The sequence below is a fragment of the Phocoena phocoena genome, chromosome 4 (assembly GCF_963924675.1).
Source record: "Phocoena phocoena chromosome 4, mPhoPho1.1, whole genome shotgun sequence".
Taxonomy (NCBI): domain Eukaryota; kingdom Metazoa; phylum Chordata; class Mammalia; order Artiodactyla; family Phocoenidae; genus Phocoena; species Phocoena phocoena.
In genome coordinates this window covers 93,489,007-93,515,794 of record NC_089222.1, presented here as the reverse complement: position 1 = coordinate 93,515,794, position 26,788 = coordinate 93,489,007, and the positions used below count along the sequence as shown (strand labels likewise).

The 26,788-nt window shown below is 36.2% G+C and overlaps 1 protein-coding gene across 7 annotated transcripts in view; it reads right to left on the bottom strand.

The window, feature by feature from the left end:
* The window catches only part of CBLB (Cbl proto-oncogene B), a 212,187-nt gene that overhangs the window by 55,031 nt on the left and 130,368 nt on the right, over window positions 1–26,788 (bottom strand). For 6 of the 7 annotated variants that reach the window (XM_065876496.1, XM_065876494.1, XM_065876498.1 and 3 more), the window contains 3 exons: window positions 18,514–18,717; window positions 2,727–2,912; window positions 719–1,084 (listed from right to left, as the gene is read on the bottom strand). In XM_065876496.1, coding sequence (XP_065732568.1) covers window positions 719–1,084; window positions 2,727–2,912; window positions 18,514–18,717 — 756 coding nt within the window. Of the gene's footprint in view, window positions 1–718; window positions 1,085–2,726; window positions 2,913–18,513; window positions 18,718–23,875; window positions 23,885–26,788 lie in introns of those variants that run through there. The other variant, XM_065876499.1, reaches the window with a different exon arrangement.

Here is a 26,788-nt window from a genome sequence, read left to right as displayed (position 1 = left end):
ACGATCTGATCTGAGTCAAAAATATCATTGACACAAATACCAGAAAACATTACAGGATAGTTCTGCCAGGGGCCCACTGAGGGTTTGAAACTCAATGATTTCTGCTGCTGCCTCTTCGGTTCCCTGTATGCTTAAATTCTTTTCTGTACATATAAATGACAGTGGTAATATCCTTCATGTTAGCACTCAACATGTGTGACAGTCTTTCAGTTTTATAGAGAAAGACCTTGCTTTCCAACAATGAACTGGACCTGGTATTTTTATGTATGTGAGAAGTTCATTCTACCTGGCTGCCTAAGGTGTGCTGTCCCAGGCAACAATAGCTCCAATGACTGATTGATGATATGCTATAACCATGCAACTTTCTTTTCATATTAGATAGAAGTAAGAGAGTTAAATAAAAAAAGACTGCTGATTCTCCCATTGACAACATTAATAGGAAAAAAAATTGCAGATGAAATAAGGGAAGGTGAACTAAATCTCTGGCAAATTGTCTGGTGTCTTCATATGAAAATTAAATCATTACTTAGAACCTTCTTCCTGACTTCTGTTAGGTTCAAGTTTTAATGAGCTTCTGATTATTTACAATTTGCAGATAATTAAAGACCTGCAGGGAAGTGTCACACTAGGGGAAAAAAACACCGCTCAAACTTTTATACTACCTCTTATCAGAAGACTATAAGCAGATTATTTAGCTTCAGCTTTGAGTATTTCTTACCTTGGCTCCTTCTAAAGGCAAATCATGGCGTCTGTGTTTCCGCATAAGCACTGGGTCAGAGCCCATTCTACTGTGCCTTCCATTCACATTTGAACTCGCTGTGATTCCAGGCTTTGGAGAGGCATCCCCTAGGAGGCGACATCCCACTGACTGATTAGTCCCAAGCACATCCCGAGGACACCAGGCTTCCAGAGGCATCGGCTGGTCTCTGGAAGGCACACTTTCCATGTGAAGGAAGTGACGACTCAGTCTATTGTCAGGGGGGATTGGGGGAGGTCTCTCAGGTGGAGGAGGAGGAGGGTCTCTTAAGGGAGGTGGTGGTGCTGGGAGTGGTTTGTCTTGTTTTCTCACCATGCAAGGAGAAGACTAAAGAAACACAAGAGGAAAAACATTAAAAGAGGTTCCATGCACTGAAATGACTTCCAGACTAGTATACTATTGCTTTTGTTTTCTAAGCCATAGTAGGGCTTTATTAGATTCCTGTGCCATCTTTTAATGAGTTTATTTTATCACCAACAGAGAGGGCACATGTCTGTAACAGCCCCCTGATTTGCTAAAATAAACAGCAAAGTAAGTATAGTTATTCTGTAAAATGGATTTAAAAGGTCATTACATGTATTAAAATAAAGTTTAAAATATTAATGAAAAACTCAAATATATTAAGATTTCTTTGTAGAAAATGAATACGTAAACTCAAATGTTAGGATTATAAGGACTACAGGGAAACATAGCAGAATATCAAAATTATATGGTGATTTTGACTGGCTGACATAAAATAATAATGTCATTATTTTATTTGCACGTTTCTGTGATTTAGGAGAAACAGCAGAAACCATCAAAGTTGTTGTTGTTTTACTTTTTAAAAGAGCACCTTGATTTGTAACTTCTTTGGAAGACTGAAAATGTTGGTTTGTTATTTTTGTGTTCACCTCTATAATACAGAGCAAGTGACAAGGGGGAAAAGTGCTCCGGTTCTTTAACAGTTATTACCAGAATAGTGAAAATTCACAAATAATAGAGCAGCATTATTTACAGACCTTACTTGAGTTTTATGGATCTTAAAAAAAAAAAAAATCAGTCTGATTCTTATGTGGAAATATGAAGGTATAAGCTCCTAAACTGAATCTATGTAACTTTCACAGTTTTTATTTTCATTTACATAGTTCATCTGATGAATGATTTGCCCTTTCATTGTTTGAAAATATTAGCAAAAAAATGTGTGTTTACATAATTCTGACTAAATAACATCCTAAAAAGTCTTAATATGATCTTAAAACCATGTTAATTATAATGTAGAAAAGTCTAATACTATTAAAATACTGTGCTTCCAAATAGTTTTAGACCGTAACACATATTACCAAATGGGATTAATATTTAAAATCTTATATTTAATAAAGCAAAATATTCCCTTTTCAAATTTGGAAAAAAATCTGCACAGAACTACAACTGTGGGCTCAGATGTACAGATAGAATTATGTCTTTAATATTAAACAGTAATGCAATTAGTTTGCAAATACTGTAATTCTTTGTAATTAATTCCTTCAGGTATAAAAGGTACATATAATTCCCTCTTCTGAGTCACCCTGAAACTTGGGTGATAGTCTATCACATCTTAAGCCCTATGCAAATATACTCTCATAACATTTTTCTTGTCAAGACACTATGAAAATGAGTGTAAAATATCATTTAATAAGAGCATGCAATTTATTTTAATACATGTAATGACCTTTTAAATCCATTTTACAGAATAACTATACTTACTTTGCTGTTTATTTTAGCAAATCAGGGGGCTGTTACAGACATGTGCCCTCTCTGAATAATCATGTAACTTTTATAGCAATAAAGCAAGGAATATGATAGTGGACTCACTATAAACAAAATGAGAGACCCATCAAAGTTGTTCATAAACAAGAGCATAAGAAATATGAGTAACGGAATTTTAAAAACCTGAGCAATCAATAATCATCACATAAAATTATTATCTAGGTTTCTAATAAAATTGATTTACCTTTGGTGAACCAGTTGGGCTGCCACAGGGAGACCGAACTACGCCTTTCTGAATTAGATCCAGGCGAGGAGGCACTGGTGGCAGGCTTAAATGTGGGATCTGGAGAGGGTCTGGATGTGGCTTTCTTCGCTGTGCAAGGGGAGAGGATCCCGGTGATGTGACTGGGGAATTCTGCCTGTCAGTGCACTAGAATATAAAAAGAGAATGATGTTTATTTGAGGTGTAAAGTACATACCTTTCAGTTCTTAAGACATTTGGTTTTGAGAATGTATCTGCCATTGCACATCTGTTAAAATAAACTCACTTAGTTTACTCTGATTAATAGATGGAAGGAGCTCACATTGTCCCTCAAGAGCAGTATTATGTAAAGAATAAGTGGATTAGTTTCTCCTACATATTGTAGAAAGGGTCTAGGAAAAAACCAGCAAAAGGGTAGTTTAAAAACAATCAAGGGCTTCCCTGGTGGCGCAGTGGTTGAGAGTCCGCCTGCCAATGCAGGGGACACGGGTTCGTGCCCCGGTCCAGGAGGATCCCACATGCCGCGGAGTGGCTGGGCGGCCCCTGAGCCATGGCCGCTGAGTCTGCGTGTCCGGAGCCTGTGGTCCGCACGGGAGAGGCCACAACAGTGAGAGGCCCGCGTACCGCAGAAACAACAACAACAACAAAAAAAACCCAATCAAATGCAGGCATTTTTCTAGAAACCTGTCTACATTTTATGAGAAACATGCAATGCAGTAACGCACATTGCTCTTGGTTATCTGTATTATAGAATTTCCTTAGGTCTTTGGGTTTATAGTACATTCTAGAACTTAGAAATCATTTTGTTCCATATAAAATACGTATCCAGTGCATAATCTACTTTCCTATAAACCAATTAAATCAGACAAGGATTTTTAAAAATTTGTGTATTTAAAATAAACAGGTTTAAGACCAGATATTTTCCCCCAAGCCTTCACATGGAAAATAAATCCTCAAGTTAAATGTTCTTCTTTAAAAACAATTAAATCTAGGAAAGTCTGTACTTCTAAAACTCTGATAGATTTCTATGCTATTACAGGGTTTCCATGTTATCTGGTAGATAAAAGAGCACCAAAAAGCCATCAACAAGTACTTTGATTTGTACGTATGTGTGTAACCCTGTTTCAGAAGTGTGTGTGTGTGTGTGTGTGTGTGTGTGTGTGTTTGACATAACCTGATTCCTATTTGATATAAAAGCCATCCTAATTAACCAGATAACCTCACTAGGATAACAATATTCTGTTCTGAAATATCAAGCAGTTTCCTTTTCAAGGCTAAGTTACTACCTACCTCTTTGGAGACCTAGGCTTAATTTTTATACCTACTACATTAATCTAGCATGCTTTGATATTCATCTGTTTCCTAGTGCTAGTATTTATAAGGAGTTTTAAGCTTGTTTTTAAGCCATTTCCCCCTAACATTACTTACCTTTGTAAGAGTAGTCAATGTCAACTGACAATTTAATTTCAATTCTAGCAATAGTGAGAAAGATTTAGCCATTCTGTCCTTAACTGAGATGTGATAATAAATTTGTGGTCATGTTCACACTTAGTTACATCACGGAAGGTCTTTTTTTTCTAATTTACTAAAATTGTCATTTGCTCTCATGATTAGACTAGCATTGTGTGTTTCTGGAAGGAAGGCCATGTTGGTAAAGTAACACTTTAACCACATCACATCTAGGGTCTACACTATCAGTGGGATTCATCACTGTTGATGTTGACCTTGATTACCTGGCTGAGGTACTGACTGTCAAGGCTTCTACACTACAAAGCTACTTACTTTTTCTCCCATTTTCCTTACTGTACTCTTTGCCAGGAAGTTACCATGTGCAGCCCACACTGAAGGAGTGGGGACTTATGCTTCCCCTGGTAAAGGCTTTTTAAAAATAAATTTGGGTGTCTAAGCAGAAGCTTCTAGACCATACTTCAGGTATACTGGAATATTGCCATGACATTGCTAGACTGTCAATTCTTTGTCTCCCTCAATAGATGCCAAATAACTTAAAATACGTCAATAAATTCAGATGCACTTTCACATGTAAATTTTAAGACCCCTTTCTTATTAATTTCATGATTCTTTTTTATATCTCTTACCTACTTAACTGAAGGAGAAAAAGCAGAAACTGTAGAGTCATAAGCTGATTTTCATGCAGCCAGTATTCTTAATAAAATAACATGACTTTTACCCCAAAAGTCATGGAGCCTCACGTGGTCATGAATTTGAACCTTACGGAGTAACACCAATCCAAAAATGATCACGGACAGAATAGAAAAAACTCCTCATGTCAAACTAAGTGCATCACAGTTCGTAGCAATCAGATCAGGAGATGTCACAGGACATCTAATTCTCCAAATTCCCATTAAGGGTAAGTTACATTCTCTGAGAACTAGAAAAAATGTTACCTGATAAAGATTCTTTATTGATCTGGTTATTATTCTTTACAGAAAAAGACTCAAGAAGCAAAGCTATCCACATGGTTCCTATCCTGTAAAGAAATAATTTTTACATAGATATACAGAGAATACATAGCACTTCATCGTTTCAGTTACTTGCAGAGAAATTTTTCACTGCTCGTTGCATTTACTGCAAAGACCTATGCTCCTCCAAGCACTTTTCTTCCACAACTACCTGCCTGCTTCCCTAATTACCTGGAACAGGAAGGAGAATCCTGACAGAGCCAGCAGCCCACCATCATCATTAGAACTTGACTTCTGGTTTAACTACTAATTTAATATTTAAGCAGTTACCATATTCCTAGTGTGTTTAAATAATGGGATGGTCTTGATTTGAAGTGGGTGAACTGTTAAGATACTGAAAGGGTATATTGAAAATCTTTGGACAGACATCCAAACCACTGTGTGTGCTGCAGAAGTAACCCTGAACTTCTAGTTACCTCCAGACAAGCATACTCTCTACAGCTTTGTGAATGTAATCTGAAGCAGAACTTGCTTAAGAAAATTCATAATCCGCCTGCCAATGCAGGGGACACGGGTTCGAGCCCTGGTCCGGGAAGATCCCACATGCCACACAGCTATAAGCCCATGCGCCACAACTACTGAGCCTGCGCTGTAGAGCCCGTAAGCCACAACTACTGAAGCCCGTGCGCCTAGAGCCCGTGCTCCGAAACAAGAGAAGCCACCGCAATGAGAAGCCTGCGCACTGCAACAGAGTAGCCCTGCTCCCCGCAACTAGAGAAAGCCCACGCGCAGCAACGAAGACCCAGTGCAGCCAAAAATAAAATAAATAAAAAATATTTTAAAAAGAACAATTCATATTGTATTCTCAAGGTGATTTTATACTACCCTCCCGAAAGACTAATTCATTTTGAAGCATTACAGTAACTGTAAGTTGGCTTAGTCAGAAGGATTTTATGGAGAATAGGTGAAGAGTATGTGAAGAAACAAAAAGTATTTTATCTTTCTTATGTGGTCTAAATTCATCATAGCTTATTCATTTTCCAGAGTTCTCCTAAATTATAGTAAAATCCCCATGTAAGAGTAGATAATTTAACAGTGCCCTTTAGATAATAATGCATTTTTCTTTGCTGAAGCCTTTTTGTTGTCTCTGTGAACAATTCTGCAACTAGAATATTGAAACTTTGCATTAACTTTCATTGCTGGTAAAATTCAAATGCTAACTGTGAACATTTGTAAACATTTTTAGTAGATGGTCACATTAAAGGTCACTTTTAATTTATTTGAGTAATCACCAATTATATTTTTTCCCTTCCTATTTGAAAGTCTAAGGAGAAGAGAAGTCTCACACAATGTTTCACATGCCCACTCATGTTATGTTCTTTGTCCCATTATCTACCATATTCTTTTATTTACCCCTCATTGATTTGAAAGAGCTCTTTATATGATAGTGAACCCCTATCTTTTTCATTTGTGGGGAATAATTTTTTCTCAGTTTGTCTTCACTACTGCTCTTCTGGTTTTAATCTTCTAGAGAATAAATACAATTAATTAGTATAATAAAAAGGCATATTAATCAAGGGATTCTTAAAAGGATCATATGCTTTTTGCCACTGCATTACATGAAATCCTTTCTTTGTCACTCCTTCATCTCTGTCTGTCCACTCTATTAGATTAGGACAAGGATATGGAAAGCTAAGAAAAGATTACCTAGGAAAGCATAGGAAGCAGAAACTAGGATGTGGACACAGAATTAACTTTACAGAATTCATTGCACAATATAAAGAAAATCATTTACATAGAGGTAACTGCAAGAACTGGGAAGGATGGAATCATAGTTTCAAGTTATAGGATAGCTGATTTGAATAATTCCTTTATCTTGATTTTAGGTAATTCTCACTTTTTTCTAGTATTACACTTGCTCTCAGAACTTCAGAATATATGATCCTTTTTCGTTTCCGCACCTTTCAAAATACAAAAGCTGGGTGCCTTGATTCCTGCCTGTATTATCATCACACCAGCTTATCTGTCTAACAATTTCTCTTAACTTCTTTAATGCTGGTTGTTGATAAGTAAGTTCAACAGGCTGAAATCCTGGTGCTCTAGAAATTTAAAGACCACATTTGATTCTTTTATGTCTACATATTCACCAATTTTTCCAAACCCTTTGCTTCATGAAATGAATAAATGGTATTCTTTATTTTTTCTGACAAAATTTACAGAATTCTTTAGCACTTAGAATAGGAGGCGAATGACTACCATAAAGAATAGAGAAATCTGAATTTGTAATTTTAACAGAAAATCCTGAGAGAAAAGGCCCAAGAAGTAAGTAGTCAAAAGCTCATCTCAGCATGCTCCGCAATTACCAATAATAATCAGGGACTCATTCTATTTTAGTCACTCTTCATTTTATCCATACCTTTTAAAGAGCAATTTTATAACAGCCTTAATAGGATCCATTATTATGGAAATGGAAAAACATTTGGTAAGGAACTTCAAACCCTGCCAGGCTATTATTAAAAACAGGACAAGAGAAAACCTCTCCAATTACTAATAAGATGAGAGTTCTGACAATCCCAGAGACAATCAAAGTCAATTTTATAATATTTCTAAGAAGATTTTTACTTAATGAATTTTCATATCTGAACAAGGTAGATACATGTATTATAAGGATGATGAAAAGGATGACATTTCTCTAAATGCGTGAAAATTAATGAAGGACATTGATAAAACTTTTATCACATAAAATATATTCTAAGTAAAACATTCTAGTAAAATAGAATTAAAATAAAATATTCTAATATTTTCCTGCTACTAACTATCCTCTTGGTTCTTCTTCTGCTCATATCCATTTGTGAACATAACAAAATCAAAAGACTTTAAAATAATAGCCTATGCAGAATATTATTCAGAAGGTATCCGTTACAGAGCCATTTACATGTACACATATTCATGTGTAATTTGTAATATAAGTATAAATGATTTATGTTGTCTATTTTGGAGTACTGTACCATTGTTCCCTTTTAGATAACAAATGCTTATATGAGGAACATGGTGTAAGAGTAGTACAATCATTTCATACTTATCCACAGTCACACTTCAAGCAGTCTCAATATGCAGGAATTTAGGGAGAAACTTGGAGTGAAAAAGAAAAGTTCTCCCAACTTAATCTACAGATTGAATGCAATCCCAATTAAAATCCCAGCAAGTTATTTTTTAGATATGGTTAAACTGATTCTAAAGTTTAGATGGAGACAAAAGACCCAGAATAGCCAAAAGGATAGTTAAGGAGAAGAACAAAGTTGGAAGACGGACACTAATTGACTTCAAGACCTACTATAAAGGTACACTAATCAAGATTCTGTGGTTTTGGCAGAAGAATAGACATATAATACATCAATGGAACAGAAACAGATCCCCCAAAATATAGTCAACTGATCTTTTGACAAAGGAGCAAAGGTACACAATGTAGTAAAGACAGTCTTCTCAACAAATGGTGCTGAAGAACTGGACATCCACATGCAAAAAAAAAAAAAAAAAAATCTAGACACAGACGTTATACCCTTCACAAAATTAACTCAAAATGGACCACAAACCTAAATGTAAAATGCAAAATTATAAAACGCCTAGAAGATAATATAGGAGAAATCTAAAAAGTGACCACCAAATACAAGGTCTTCTAGATACAACACCAAAGGTGCCATCCATGAAAGAAATACTGGGCAAGCTGGACATCATTAAAATGAGAAATTTCTGTTCTGTGAAAGAAACTGTCAAGAGAATAACAAAAATACAAGCCACAGACTAGAAGAAAATCTTTGGAAAATACACATATGAGAAAGAACTGTTCTCTAAAATATAAAATTAAAATTCAACAATAAGAAAACTAACAATCAGATTTTAAAATGAGCCGAAGACCTTCTCAGATACCTCACTAAAGATATACAGATGGAAAATCAATATATGAAAAGATGCTGCATAGCATATGTCATCAAGAAAATGTAAATTAAAACGAGATACCATTATACACCTTTTTGAATGGCCAAAATCCAGATCACTGACAACATCAAATGCTAATGAGGATGTGGAACAACAGAAACTCTTATTCATTGCTGGTGGGAATGCAAAATGCTACTGCCACTCTGGAAGAGTTTGGTGGTTTCTTACAAAACTAAACATACTCTTAACATACAATACAGCAACCATGCTCTTTGGTGTTTACCTAAAGGAGCTGAAAACTTATGTTCACACAGAAAACTGCACACAGATGTTTATAACTGTTTTATTCACAACTGCCAAAACTCATAAGCAACCAAGACGTCCTTCAGTAGGTTAATGGATAATAAATAAACTGTGGCACATCCAGACAATGGAATATTATTAGTGCTGAAAAGAAATGAGCTATCAAGTCAAGAAAAGACATGGAGGAACCTGAATGCATATTCCTAAGTGAAAGAAGCCAATCTTAGAAGGCTGCATACTGTATGATTCCAACTATAGGACATTCTGGAAAAGGCAAAACTATGGAGAGAGTAAAAAGATCAATGGCTGCTGGGGGTTTTGGTGGGGGAGATGAATAGGCAGAACACAGAGGATGTTTAGGGCGGTGAAAATACTCTGCATGATACTATATATGTCACTATACATTTGTGCAAACCCACGAATGTACCACACCAAAAGTGAACCCTACTGTAAACTATGGACTTTAGACAATAATGATGTGTCAATGTAGGTTCATCAATTACGACAAATTTATCAGTCTGGTGGGGGAATGTTGATGATGGGGAGGCTACACGTGTGTGGAGGCAGGGGGTGCATGAGAAATCTCTGTACATTCCCCTCAATTTTTTCTGTGAACCTAAAAGTGCTCTAACAGTCCTAGAAAACAAAACCAAAAAACCAACCAACCAAAAATAAAAAAAAGAAAAGTCATCTCAATGGAAAATTTCTGCTGTATTTCTCCCCCTAGGAACAGTAACAAGGAATAAGCACCTTGCTAGCTTACTAAGAATATGGATATTAACTTTGTGTGTAAACTGAGGTTCATTATTTTAAATTATTATTATTGCTGACATTCCACTAGTAACTTTGGTAAAATTTTTAGATACTACAAATTCGAAGCAATGAAGAGAAGGAAAATGGTTAGAAACTTACATACGGAGTAAGAGCTGACTGGAGTAAGAGCTCTCTTTGAGGTTTGACAGGGAGGTGGTCAATAAAACTGCAATAGGGTCTACTTTAAAGAACTGCAAACAGCCTCGCAAGTGAAATAACCCCAAGGGCCCTCTCCATTAAAATGTTAAACATTATTAGCTACGTAGAGCTATACTGCTTTTCCCTGAAGTACCTTTTATAAGAGGGACATAATCTCCTAGCCTGTGACGAGCCTCTATAACCCTGAAATTTCTTTTGAAGTTTCATATTTTACTTTAAACACTTATATGGGTTTTGCATTCTAATCCAAATATATATGTGATTTTAATTCAAAGTTATGTTTCCCCTGTCTGCATGCAACCTCCCCTTAAATCTTTTTTTTTTTTTTTTGCGGTACACAGGCCTCTCACTGTTGTGGCCTCTCCCGTTGCGGAGCACAGGCTCCGGACGCGCAGGCTCAGTGGCCATGGCTCACGGGCCCAGCTGCTCCGCGGCATGTGGGATCTTCCCGGACCGGGGCACGAACCCGTGTCCCCTGCATCGGCAGGCGGACTCTCAACCACTGAGCCACCAGGAAAGCCCTGCCCTTAAATCTTGTAGCAAAATGTAAACCTGAAGAAGTATGTCACGTTGATTATAGTGGCTTCTTATGCCCTTTGGTTTATTCAGCCGTGTAACCAATTTTGAGAAGTCAGGGAAGAGTGACATATAATTTAGAAATATTTCCATAAAAATGGCTGAGAAACAAGAACATCCTGAGAATTAAGGGAATTATCTTTAGCCACTGAAAAATGCCCTCATGTGAAAGCCCTGTTGCTGGCAAAATACCAGTTACAGTAGCTTTGAACAATAAGCAATTGCTAGTTCGTTACTTAAGTTCTTCACCCTACTTTAGAGAATATATACTTAATCATTTTTTTAAATTAATTTTTATTGGAGTATGGTTGATGTACATATATCCACTCTGTTTTAGATTCTTCTCCCATATAGGTCATTTACAGAGTATTGATTAGAGTTCCCTGTACTTAATCATTTTAATTTACTTATGTAGAAAATAAGACTATTGTAAGCTTATCTAAATTACATAGTCCTTAAAATAATATGCCAGCAGACATGTTGGCAATGTTGCATTTTCTCTGCGTTTTAAATCTATAAGATTTATCAGTATTTAAATCTATAAGATTACAGTAAATTTAATGTGGTCATGTAATGTAATCATAATTATGTATACATTAATACAGTAAAGAAATACAACCAATTCTTGCCAAACCAATCCAGTTGTGGTGTCTATTTCTCCCTAAATAAACAATGACAGGTAATAGTATCTAAAAGAAAAAATACTTCCGTAGACATCTCAAAAATACTGATATTTAATTCTCAGAAGCACAGCAATATTGTAGGAGTCTTAAATAACACTATATAAAAAATAATGCTAATAACAACTGATACTTAACATTTACTATGTACCAGCACTGTTCCAATGGCTTTACATTCATTAGCTCATTTAAACTCAACCCTCAGAGGCAGGGTTTCACAGACAAGGTCACTGAGGCACAGGGAGTTAAATAACCAATGCAGGCACATAGATACTAAGTAGCAAAACTAGAACATGAACTCAGGCTGCTGGACTCCGGGGACCATAGCTCTCTGAAGAATAGTACAGTTAAGAACAGTGTCACCACTGATCATTCAATGAAAAAAAAGAAAAACAAAACTTTCTCAATGGCATATAACATAGGTCAGGCACTATCCAAGTCTCTGAGGAAGAGCAAGGCCCACCATGAGCTCACAGTCTTCACCACAGGAGGCCAACCCAAAACCAAGTACAAGAGTTCAAGTGCTAGCTTCTCCTAAACTACTACATATTCAAACTATTTTTGAGGAATATGTGACAGCGTCTTCAAGGTCCCCAACCCCTGGGGACCGGACCCCACAGCAGGACGTGAGCAGTGGGCGAGCGAGTGAAGCTTCATCTGTCGCTCCCCATCGCTCGCATTACCACCTGAACCATGACCGTCCCTGGCCCCGGTCCATGGAAAAACTGTCTTCCACGAAACCGGTCCCTGGTGCCAAAAAGGTTACGGACCGGTGCCCTATATCATCACATTACACTTGGACACGGTAGTTTTTTTCTTTGATATTCACATACTAATATAGAAAATGCTACTATTCTGCGTGGAGAACTTTTAAGAAAATCAGTAAACAAAATGCAATTAAATGGCAAACAATGAACCTGTGACTTTGGATTGCTCACTGTCATCCACGACTCTGCCCGTGTTGCACAGCGGGAGAGGTGAGGACCGTTGGCATGTGGTCCGAATAATTCTTCTTAGGTGGAACTGTCCCACGGTTGCAGGATGTTTTGCATCTCTGACCCCATCCACTAAATATCAGTGGTTCCCTAGACCTTTCAGTCATTGTGACAACAAAATATATCCCCACATATTTCTGAATACCCTCAGGAGGTAGAACTGCCCATACTTGAGAACCATGTTCTACATTTCAAATGCCTTGTTATTTTTGAACTTCACTTTTGTTATAGATTTTGTCCTTACTGCTCCAGCATGTACTTGAGCCCTGAGGTTGGCATCTAAGTCACATTAAAAAGTAATAGTTGCCTAAGAACACTGCAAAAACATTGTGATCTATACACATGAATTCTTTCCTCAGGATCAGGAGTACTATGGATCCTTTCTTCACACATTATTAGGAAAAGCGAGAATTAGATGATATATTGTTTTCAATCAGCAATATGTATTTTAATTGGTGATAGCAGCATTAGGAGAATATATAAAAAAAGATAAAGGAAGGGGCTTCCCTGGTGGTGCAGTGGTTGAGAGTCCGCCTGCCGATGCACGATGCAGGGGATGCGGGTTCGTGCCCCGGTCCCGGAAGATCCCACATGCCGCGGAGCGGCTGGGCCCGTGAGCCATGGCCGCTGAGCCTGTGTGTCCGGAGCCTGTGCTCCGCAATGGGAGAGGCCACAACAGTGAGAGGCCCGCGTACCGAAAAAAAAAAAAAAGATAAAGGAAGAATAATTCCTTTGACCTCTGGTCACACCTGTTTTTCCTCTTATATGGTCATTCATTAAAATTTTAAATATTGTTTTAAGAAAATATAATGTTTAAGAGCAAAGGAATTAATCTCAGTTCATACACTAGGTCAGCCTGTCAACATATCTTGTATCAAATCTTTATTTGTAATTTATGTGTTTCATGAATAACATTTTCTATCAAAGTAATTGCTAAGGAACTGCTGAGATTCTGTACACCTTTGGCAAAATGGAACAAAATTCTGAATAGCAATAGACATGTTTTCTTAGCTTTGATCTGACTGAAGTCAAAGAGAAGGATGTGATCTTATTGATCACACCCTGGACTTCCTCTAAGGGCTCACTCAGATCCAATTATCCTAGAAATTCTGACAGCTTGAGAACTCCGGCAATGGTACAATTTCAAGCAAAACCTGCAACATCTTCTAGTGAAACTCATAAAATAGCCTATATCTAGAAAGGCAACCAATACACTGTATTATAGATGTATAGGTTCTATTTGCTTCTGTACGATTAGCATTATTAAATAAACTTATAAAACAAACAATAAAACTACATTCTATATGCTCAGTATGCTACTATTTATAAACTCCAGCTGCAGGACATCACCATGGCAACAGGAACATACAAACAGCTCAGTTCTCTATGCTATGATGGAAGCATTACTAATTTAAAGAATGCAATATGCTTAAGACAGACAGAAACAATTTCACAATATAGCCATCAACCTGCTCATAAAAGAGGAGAAAGACAGAGATGAGTATTTGAAATGGCAGATAAAAGAAAACTGATTCCTTTTGCTGGACCATGACTGACAGTCACTCGTGGAGTTGAGAAAATGAAATGTTTTTAAAATGAATGAATGAATGAGGCAACAGAATGACTGAAAAAAACAGAATGGAAGAAAATCAGGTAGAAGAGCTATTGTGTCAAAGTGATCTGTGATATTTGTTCACAGCCTCATCTATAAGACAGAACTGAATAGAATCTATAATTTGGTATTTTGTAACAGATATACTCAGTCTTCAGATTGGAATGAAAAAGATGCACAAAATCAGGCCACTGCCCTCACAGACCATGTGAACATGCATGTGCATTTGTTATTTCACTTAATAAATGCTAGGTACCAAGAAACACAAAGATAAATAAGATATTGGCACTGGCCTTAAGAATTAATAATCTACGCAAGAGGGAAGACATATGGGAACATATGTATATGTATAACTGATTCACTTTGTTATAAAGCAGAAACTAACACACCATTGTAAAGCAATTATACCCCAATAAAGATGTTAAAAAAAAAAAGAATTAATAATCTAATGGAGAAGACAGTCCTCTAAATAAAACATAACAATTTAGTGTAACTCCTGAGGTAGAAGTACTTATAAAGTATTATGGGAGCATAACACCATAGCAATGTTTTTCCCAATTATTCAGAAAGAATTGATGCTTGTATCTACAGTAAAATTTAGGTTTTATTGAAAGTTAAGTGGCAGTGATTTACAAAATATTATAAAATTCACAATCTGTTTAAAATTGACTAGAGGCAGATCAGTGCACCATAAATACATTTAACTGAAATATGATTCCTCAACTTAAATGATTACAGGTTCTTTAAATTTCTCCAATCTCTAACTGCCATAAGAAAGTATGGAAATGACACTGACTCGAGTGAAAGCTTTGTTAAATGACACTGCTGACTGCTGGGACAATAATGTCTGTGAGCAGCACCAGCCTTCTCTTTTTTGAGTAAACTAAAGAGAAGATCATTGTCAAAACCTCTCAGCTCCCTCAAAAAAAAAAGCTCACCAGTGTGCCAGAGGGAACACAACATGCATGGTTTTAGAGTGCGTGAAAGATCAGGGAAAACCACCAGTCACCTTTCAATGTCCTGTGTTCATTTTATGTTACCAGGGATTCCCTTCAATTGTCAGCGCTACTACTGAAGCAAAGCTCAAGCTTCAACTTAAGTCAGTGGAAATCAGGCTGAAACTGCAACCTTTCCCAAACTCATATAGAGTAAACTCCATTTTCACCAAAGCAGTAAGGTGTACCAAGTTCTTGAAAGAATTACTCTTAAGGCCCGGCTCCCCGTCCCCTGACAGCAATCACTGAAGGAAGAAAGCCCATTTAGTAAAGAAAATTGAAATGCCTTTTTCCTAGCTATAAAACATTACCACCTCGTTCACTGGAACTACCTGAGCTGTTGTATGTTTCTCAAATACTTTTCTGTCATTCCCTATTATCCATGCATTCAATAAACATTCTTTAAATGCTTTAAGGTGCCCTAGACCTGAGGACTGAAATGTTTTTCTTCAAGGGCCAGATAGTAAATATTTAAGGCTTTGCAAGCCAAGATGCAAAATCAAGGAAATTATGTAGGTACTTAAAAAATCAGTTAAATATATAACCATTTAAAATGTAAAGTTATCATTAGCTCACAGAAAAACAAAAAACAGGGCACAGATTGCTGATTTTAGTGCTAGATCACAGTCCAATATTCAGACCAAGCTAAGACCATTAGGTTACTAAATTAAAAGAAAAGGTCTTTTGCAACAAAACCTAGCTGCTTCTAGTAAGAACCTGCAGGAATGATCTAATAACGCTCTGTCCAATATAATTATCTACTGGATATTAGTTATTTCTATTATATCTATCTATACTAGATATTTCAATACCTACAGAAAATGTTCCACATCTTTACAGTTCAACAGGGTAGCCACTAGACACAAGGGGCTGTTGAGCATTTCAAATATGTTGAATGGACTAAAGAATAGAATTTTAAAATTGTATTAAATCTTAGTTATTTAAAATTTACATTTAAATAGCCACATACAGATAGTATATGAAAAAACAGATGTAATAGTTTTTTTATATGTCAATTAGCAGGGCCTAATTGAATTTGCTTGGGTTTTTGGTGACCAATTAGGGCATACATATCTTTACAGGTTAATACCAACAGATCACAGTTCAAATTGTTCTTAACTTCTGGTTAACATTTCATTGGGAGTTGGTAACTATTCGTGATGTACATTATATTATAGAACTGAAAAGACCTTCAGAGAACACAGACTTGTACTCTATGAAGTACAACGTGTGCAGCATGTTCCAAAGAGGGCAAAAGAGGTGTATTGCATGACGGCTCATAACTACAGTTTTGAAGTTAGGAAAAAAGCACCAGTTCTGCTTTAGAGTAGTACTGGGATCTTAGGCAAGTTATTTTACCTCTTTCTTCTTCAATTTCCTCCATTGTAAAACAGGACAGTAACAGGAGCTTCTCTACTGGATTGGTGGCATGATTAAATGAGATCAAGGACTTAAGAACACAGAACACTGCCAGCTCACTGAAATCAAAAATGTTACTACTTTATTAAAATAACGTTATATGACAGGTATTTTGGGATACAGTCCACAATCTGACTTGGTAGAAACCATTTCATCACTCAGCATGTAAGGAAGCTACATATGGAGTGTTGGATATGTCACTGTTATTTTTATCCAGCAGACACAACTTTGAATTCTGGTTTTACAACCTCCTAATGTAGCCATGTCACATGACTAGTCTGAGCCTCATTTCCTTATCTGAAAATGAGAAGAATATTTACCTCTTCAAGTTGAGAGAATAAAATGTGAAAAAGTTTTGCTCATATACATATTAATGTTGGCTACTGATTGAGTTCATCTTAAAATCAAGTCTCAATTCCCTGTTTCAATTTGAGATTTTTTTTTCTTGTTCATCCTTTAGGGTTACTGAGGGATAACTACTTCCTTTCTTCCATCTCTTGGGCCAAAGGGATCACAAACTTCAAAAGTAAAAACTGAATGTAGCTGTCAGCATTAGAGGACAGAATCAAGAGTAGTTTCTCTTGAGAGAAACTATGACTATGAGAGTTAAATTATGACATTTACGAAAAACCAATGAGGTGAATAATAAAAATCACCTCAGACCAAAGTAGAATTTGAGAGTAGCCATGTTGGTGGTATTAACATATCTCCGTATGTAGAAATTTGCTATTTAAAAATCCTAAGGATAAGTACCTGGTGAGCATGGAACACTGGAACACAGAAGATGCAGGAGGCCAAGAAGTAAATTTTGACACAGCCGTAAAGAATGGGTAACCCCCAAATCACCTCATCTGTTTCCTGCACCAAGTGTTTCCCTACCACAGAGATGGATGCATATGGCAAATACAATCTTCTGCCATTACACTTTATCATCGTTCCACCTAGATGGCAAATAGGCTGCATATTACCTGCCAAATCCTAATGAATTGCAGTGGAGGTTCTATAAGGCTGTGCAGGCCACGTCTGAACTCAGCAGGAATGAGAACTATGATTGATTAGCCATGCCTGCCATCAGAAGGAAGCGGGGGCGCCTTCATACTGTGTGTGCAGATGCTTTCATAACACTCGCTACCACTTCTCTGATTTTAGGAGCAAAAAACTTCTGAGTGTCATCTGAATTTCATGTATCTTTTTGTACAGAGAATAGCCTGATAGCTGAGAGTCCAGCTCTCTTGATCATTATGTTTCTGGTTTGTTAATTACTCAATTGGCATTCTGGTTCATTGACTAGTCTCTTGTGGGCTTGGTTGCATAAACTCCAACTGGGCAGCAGCATCCATTCCCACTGAACTGACAAAGTTAATTTTCTGAGTCTGCAATATTGATAAGCAAACCCCAGACTATGGTAAATTCATAAAGGTAAATCTTATGTGACCTCTTAATAGCCAAACAGAAGGCTGGCTTTCCTGATAAGAATAACAACTATCAGACACTTCTTTTAGACTTCAACAAAGACTATTTTTCATCAGTTTCATCACTTCTAATTTTAATAATTTTCTTTCTTAAATTTTTCTTTACAGATGTGCTATTGCCAGTCTCAGATGATGTTTTTCTCTATACGAAAGCTCTCACCATCTCTCATTTTGGAGTTTAAAACCAGCGAGAGCACTCTGATTAGTCTAGTTCTTTCTCAGCCTATGATTCCATCAGCCTTTCAACATTACTTATATCTTCACCTTTCTTTCGATTCCAGAATCTTTCTTTCCCAAACCCACACTCCGTCATACCCAACTTGCGACAGCATCACTTCTTTTTCATGTCCACACAACAACTGAAAAAATCCTATGTTTTCTAGTTTTACCTTTCGAACATTTGCCAACCGATTCATCATCAAGGACTCCTCTCGGTCATCATCGTCATCCAAGTCCAGCATCGGCATTCCGAAGGGGTCGATGATGCTACAGCACCTGGAACCTTCATCTCTTGGATCAAAGGGGTCCACGATTATGGGCTCCGTTCCTTTTATTTCGCAGCGACAGAAGGGGCAGCCCTGGCCATCTGACTCCTGAACAAACACAAAAATTGTGCTGATTGGTCTTTGTTCAAATAAAACACTACTGAGAGGGGCCAAAGTTCTACTATAAAAAGAAGTTGCAAAAAATAGGTTTTCAGGTAGGCAGTGGGGGTGGAGGAAGACCTGCCTTGAAGGTGGTAGAGTAGAACGGGGAACCAACAAAATATATGTTCAGTATTTAAAATTTCAAATTTTTTAAGAAAAATTTCTTTACAAAAACCTTTGATTTAGGATAAATCAAAAAGTTAGGAGCTTAACTTTATTTTACTGAATGTTCATTTACAATTTTAATGTATCAAAACTTTAGAGTCCTGCAGAAAACTGGAAATTAAATCATGTCCCTCTTTACCAAAAGGCACCAGTGCTAATTAAACATTCTATAAAAAGGACATTTTGATAAAAATTCATTATAAATAAAGTAATAGTATCAATTAGAACAATCCATTTCAAAATCAATTCTGGAAAAGTTCCTGTGCACATAACTATGGCTACATATTTCCATTTTAATTGCCTAGGTCTTTTAAAGCCTTGGCTTATAAGCAATCAGTGGGAAAAAATAAGTTTATTTTCAGAAATCATCATCTGTCCTGAGAGCCTGTCATCCTGACACAGCTCATATGGACTGTAATAATATGTGAGATATCAAGTTTTGCACCTCATCTTGTTTTCAAACTAGATACTGCAAAGGGATTTGTGCAAATACTTTTGGGCCAGAAATTCATTTACTGGTAATTACTGAAGTTTTCTGAAAATCTCCCAATTCTATTTCTCAAAAACTAACTACATTAAGAATTCACAGTTGGGAGGGAAACAGGACAAGACTGTTTTCTTGCCCTGCAGATAATGCTGACTTTTAGAGATAGATGGTATATGACATTCACCACCATATTTTTGTTTCTCCATTATACCCTGACTTTACTAGTATGTTATTTTTAAAAATTATAAAACTTATAAGATCATTTTAAGGCAGAAATCGCATGAGAGCATCATTTTTAGAGATGAGACTATGAATGAAAAGAGCTAACATCTTTAAAGAAACCATTCAGTACTTAAGATTGTCCCATGTACTTGGTACGACGGGAACGTGGTGATCTACCTGCCCTCCAGTGACACTCTGATCAGTGGTGGAGTAACACTCTCCTTTCACTGGACAATTACTTAGCATACACTCTGTGGCAGATTCTGTGGTATGTAGTTTATTCTTTCCCAAGCATCACTCTGATTAACAAACTGAACATCTCCTTTGCCAAACAAATTGTCAAAAAAAGAAAAACAAATGCTTTCTGGATTGGTTAATGAAAAGAAACTGCAACAATTCCTTATTCATCGACTGCTACATAATTTGGGAAAGAAACTTGGAATGGTAAAATAGTTGAACTAAGGTGGTATGAAGAGATACAGACAGGCTAGTACAAAATCCTTTGATGTTTACTGCCACGTGTGCTCAAGTCTGGTGAGCTTCAAGGCAACTCAGGTATTTGTTCCATCATTTTACAGATGATAAAACTGATACTTAATTCTCCCACCTTACATTGATATTTTCTAACACAGTAGCAAACATTTAAGGAAAGCTAAACCTTTCTCCTATCTTTGATAACAAGAACATTAAATGTAAGTACATTTTCAATATAGGTTGTCATCCACGTAAAATCCCCTCATTATAAAAGTCAAAATGGACCCATACTGTGTGTCTGCAGTGAATTTTCCTACGGATCTACATAAGATAATTTCAAACAGATAGTTCTAATATATAAGAGCAAGATGAGAAAGAACCAATGTACCCTGCATCTTTAATGCATGAAGAATGGAAAGTGGTATTCGTGGCCCTAAGCAGAGCAATACAAAGCTATAGTAATTAAAACAGTATGGAACTGGCACAAAAAGAGACACAGATCAATGGAACAGAATAGAGAGCCTAGAAATGAACCCAAGGATACATGGTCAATTAATTTACAACAAAGGAGCCAAGAATATACAATGGGGAAAGGACAGTCTCTTCAATAAATGGTGTTGGGAAAATTAGACAACCACATGGCAATAAATAAATAAATAAATAAATAAACTGGACCATTATCTTACACCATACACAAACATTAGCTTAAAATGGATTAAAGATTTGAAAGTAAGAACTGAAACCATAAAACTTCTAGAAGAAAATATAGGCGGTAAGCTCCTTGACATAGGTCTTGGCAAGATTCTTTGAACCTGACACCAAAATCAAAAGCAACAAAAGCAAAAATAAACAAGTGGGATTATATCAAACTAAAAAGTTTCTGCATAGCAAAGGAAACCATCAACAAAATGAAAAGACAACCTGCTGAATGGGAGAAAATACTTCCAAATCATAGACCTGATAACAGGCCAATATCCAAAATAGATAAAGAACTCAGACAACTCAACAACAAAAACAAAAACAACAATCTGATTAAAAAATGGACAGATCTAAATAGACATTTTTCCAAAGATATATATATGGCAAACAGTTACATAAAAAGATGTTCAACATCACTAATTATCAGGGAAATGCAAATCAAAACCAAAGTGAAATATCACCTCATACCTATTAGAATGCCTATTATCAAAAAGACTAGAAATAACAAGTGTTGGTGAGGATGTGGACAAAGAAGACCCTTGTGTACTGTTGGTGGGTATGTAAATTGGTGCAGGCAGTATGGAAAACAGTATGGAGGTTCCTCAAAAAATTAAAAAGAACTACCATACAGTCCAGCAATTCCACTTCTGTATATTTACCTGAAGAAAATGAAAACACTAATTAGAAAAGATATATGCACACCCCAGTTCACTGCAGCATTATTTCCAGTAGCCAAGATATGGAAACAACCTAAGTGTCCATCAGTGGATAAATGGATAAAAAATTGTGGTACATATATACAATGGAATATTATTCAGCCATAAAAAAGAATGAAATCTTGCCATTTGCCACAACATGGATGGACCTCAAGGGCATTATGTAAGTGAAATAAGGCAGAGAAAGACAGATAGATACCATATGATCTCTCTTACATGTGCAATCTAAAAATTAATTAACTCAAAACAAAAATAAGTTCAGATACAGAGAACAGATTGGTGGTTGCCAGAGGTGGGGGAGTGGGTGGTGGGAGAAATGGGTGTACAGTTTTTTTCTTTAGTTTTAGTAAGTTGAATGCCACTAAGTAAAAAATTAAAATATAAAAGAGCTGATGTTCCCTGTGTCTTTCATGCATGAAGAATGGAAAGCTGTACTCTGGGCCCTAAGTAGACTCTTCATGCATTTATACATTTTTAAAAAATTATTACATAAATTTTCAAACATAAACAAAAGCAGAGAAAAAAGTGTAATGAATCTGCATGTACCTATCTCCCAACTTAAACAATTATCAATTCACACCCAATATTTTTTGGAATTTTATTTATTTTTTTTATACAGCAGGTTATTAGCTATCCATTTTATACATATTAGTGTATATACGTCAATCCCAATCTCCCAATTCATCACACTCCCCCCGCCAATTCACACCCAATCTTGTTTCAGCTATATGTTTACTTGTTCCCTCCGCCCCTGGATAATTTTGAAGTACATCCTACACATTACATAAATTCATCTGTAAACGTTTTAGTATGTGTACCTAAAAACCAGAAAATCTTTTAAGACCTAAGTATAATACAGTTATCATAACTACAATTAATCTATTCAATCTAAATAATTAAAGTCATATTATTTTTGAGTACAGTGGCTAGAATGCATAATCAACTGTATTCCCCTTCAAAGACTTCCTTAGAACCTCCAGGGTCAGTTTGCATGTTGTTTGGTTAAGGATGACTTCTGGTTTATGTGATCTATTTCCTGATAAAGGGTAACTGAAAAGATTGTGTTTGGAAAGGGAAGGAGGTGAAAGGCAATAATAGCATCTTGATGGTACAAGAAAAAGAATGGGAACAGTTCATCTAAAACTGAATTTAGGTTTTTCGCCATCTCTCCTACCTTAAAGTTTAATGCTATACAAATTACTGATGTGAGAGTAGCTGCTTTATGAGTATATGTCACAAAATATATTTTCTGTTAAGCTTTATCTTTGTTGAGCATTTACATTACTTACTAGGATCAAAATCCAGCTGCAATGTACTTCCATTTTGATTTGCAAACACAGATCACACAACATGCCTCCTCTAATACGACTTCACCCACCACTTTCTCTGTAAACTGACTATTGTCATATGCAAATTAAGTTTGACCATATTGTCAAATTTGGTACTCATAATCTCAAATTTTGGTGCTGTTTTGGTACTCCATCTCATTTCTGTCAGATGGTTGACTAAACACATATGAAGAATGTCTTCGATAGATACCTAACTCTTCAGGATTGTGCCTCAATAATTAAAATAATGTTTCTGTCAATATACACTTAACGCAAGATCACAGAACATATGTTAATGAAGAAGAAGGACCAATACATAATTCCTTCTCTAGTCCCCAACATATTCACATTCTGAGAAAGCTAAGAGGAAGTACTTGGACTCTATCTGTTCTAATTCACTCAGTAGACTTCACTTCCTCAAATAAATCCTCCCAAACCAAATGAGACAGAAGTTTTCAGTGCGTTCTACACCATCTGAAACTTAACTATGTAATATGCTCATGATAAAACTACTCAGACTCATTTGGCAACCATAAATACTGCAAGTTAATGATATTAAATATAACTTTAGGTAACCTGAGAACAAATTAACATTGACAGAGAAATAGAAAAAAAAAATTAAGTTCCCCCCAAAATTCCCATTCCCCAATAACACCCTATGTAAAAATCCAAATAAATATTGTCACTATCATCTCATCATCATCATCATCATGTATCAGTCACCTTCCATAGTATTTCTGTTTAAATGTTGTCCAGATCAATATTATCTCTTAAATACTTTCTTTTAATTTTTTAAAAGATAAACATCATATGTAGTACAATTTCTTTTGCTCCCAAGATGATTATCTGAAGGCACACTTTAAGTTCAATCATTTCATGCCTTCCCACAAATACAATATAAATGGAGGGCCCTAGAGAATACATAAGACTTCATGAGTCTCATATACTCATTTCATGAGTATATTTTTACTATATGTGTGTTTCCCATCTCAGTAACTTCTAATGTACATTACCTTGCTATACTTCACACAGATTTGAAGTGAACATAAATCTCTTTTTCTAAACATGAAACAATTATAGATAAATAACTAGATAGATACATATACACATACATATACTGAGAGTAGCTTGGATCCATACTAAGCATTTTCAGAGCACAATATATCCCACAAAAACTTAGTAACTTCTTGCTATAAAGAATGAGTGATGATAGTTAATAGTGATCTTAGAATAAGTAACAGAGAGAGAGATCTTTGGTTTTGGTGTTCTTTTATGGTGGGCAAGGGAAGACGACATTGACAAATCTAGACTCTTCTAGTTTTAATTTGGAAGGACCATGAAAACAGTGAATCAGGAAAGAAGCACAAACATTCTGAATCTGGAAGCTTGGATTGGAATCCTATACCCACCAATTGCAGCTGTGTGACACTGAGTAAGCCATTTCATCTTCTTTGTAGGGTTACAATGAGAGAATGCACATTTTAAGGGATATCTTAAAGTGAGATAAATTAATTCAAAGCCTTCCAAAGTGCTACTTAAATTCCAGTTGGTATAATTACTACAAAAATAGTCTCAAGAACAAAGAAAAGAAGTAAGATAGCTGAGGAAACATACCATAGCCCTTACACGACTCTCAAAGTGAAAGAGGAGCTCCAACACTTTATCACATTTATACAAAAAGACATAACATATAATCAAGGACAAATACTAATTTGTAACATTCTTAAAGGCAAATATTTTTTTATTTGTAGTACTAAGGTTATGAAGCTTCACTGAGGCTAGAAATTTAAAGGCTGGTTGCTTTTGAAAACAGATATATTAAGATTACTTCTTAGTGCCTTGAATGCGATTCTTTGAGCTGGCTTCTCACCTCTCTTAGACAGTTACACATTTCTTCCCCAGTCAGGCTCTCTAAATATGGTACACCTATAAATCTCTTTAATCACATGTCATATTAAAATCAGAGCTTATTAATTTTCATCTGCTGACTTTTTGCTAAGTATTTTGAATACTCCAATATCTTTCCTTTAAATTATTTTGAAAAAATATGCAGGAGGAATAATCAGAGGAAAATTAACTTTGCTTTTAATTGAATTTGAAAGTCCTTGAAAGTCCTTGGCAATAATTCAAACAAAAGCTGCATATCCAATTGGCATATGTGTATCCATTTTTATTTTGGAAGGAAGATTTGAAGAACACAGTTTAGATAGAGTCTGTATTCAGCAGATATTTTCTAGATTCCTGGAAAGAAAGATAGAACAAAAACAGTTCCTTACTTTACACCTTATGTGATCACCCTGCAATATCACTGATGCATAATATGTTATTACAGAAAAGAAGACACGGAGGAAGTAAAGAAGAACATGTTTTGTTAATATTCATGGAATAGTGTGGAAGTGAAAGAAAACTCTCCAAGGATTGCATTGCCAAGGATGGAACAGAAATGCCGAACCCAGACTTCCCTGGTGGCGCACTGGTTAAGAATCCACCTGCCAATGCAGGGGACGTGGGTTCTAGCCCTGGTCCGGTAAGATCCCACATGCCATGGAGGAACTAAGTCCGTGCGCCACAACTACTGAGCCCGCGTGCCACAACCACTGAAGCCCGTGCACCACAACAAGAGAAGCTACCACAATGAGAAGCCACCACAATGAGAAGCCCGTGCACCGCAACAAAGAGTAGCGCCCGACTGCCGCAACTAAAGAAAGCCCACGCGCAGCAACGAAGACCCAATGCAGCCAAAAATAAATAAATTAATTTTTTTAAAAAAAGAAAGAAATGCCGAACCCAGAGTGATACTACTTCAAAGAATGCCTCTAGAGAGGTGATTACTCATTTTACTTAGTATTCTGTGCAAACTCAGACTTGCCAGTTCAATTTATTAAATAACAGTTTCAGAAGGAGAAAAAAGTATCTGACACCTCTTCAGAGGCATGACTAAATGGGCCATCATGACAGCAATTAAAGAGTAACCACTTGCAGCCCATAACAACTAACTGACACCTCTACTGTGCATTTCTTAGGGTTTCCGTTAATTACAAAGTTTAAGTCTCCAATGAATTTCAATTAAACCAAAGTAGGGCATCAAATGGAAGGAAAAGTTGGTGAAGAACTACTCGCTAAAAATGCACAATGGTTGAACATATAATATTTTATGGTCAGGGTTTAATATTTCCTATTGGACCTGATTTATCAGAGCTTCTTGGCAGACATGCAGCTTTTAAAATCCTTTTCATATCAGCATGCCCAACCAAAGTAGTCGAAAGTAACAAAAATGTCTCACATCCATAATTAAATTTGAAAGATAACAGGATATTCATTTCAAGTGATTATTAGTACCATACCCCTCGATAAAACTTTTAGATTTAATTATAACTTCTTGAGGGTAGGGACTGTGTCTTTGGTACAGAACCTGGGAAACAGAAGCTGCTTAAAGAATGTTTGCTAAATAAATGAAAACGAATGGATTTGAGATCTTGGAGCCTGACGGATGAAATATTCTATGTCGGCTTCTACCAAGCCAGTTAAGGGAAACCAAATTATCCTTGTGCACAATTACGTTTGAAAACTCAATTTTTTCTATGATAGAAAAAACAAGCAAGCATATAAAAACAATCACTGGCTTTAAAGTTAGAAAACAGAATCTAGCCTTTTACCATTTTGAATAAGGAAAAAGTTGTAAAAAAAAAAAAAAAGACACATATCACTACATGTACTCATATCCAGAGACTTACTACTCACATAACATTTCCAATTACATCTACAAGCTTAGATACAATGTTTGACAATACAGTGCAGAACTAGGGAAATGTTCCATAATTTTATTTCTTTTTGTCCTCATACTGACCATCAATTAGGTTAAGTCCAGTGAGCAGCTCATTGGGGCTACGATGTGAGGTTTTTAGTATAGCTAATGTTTGTTAACT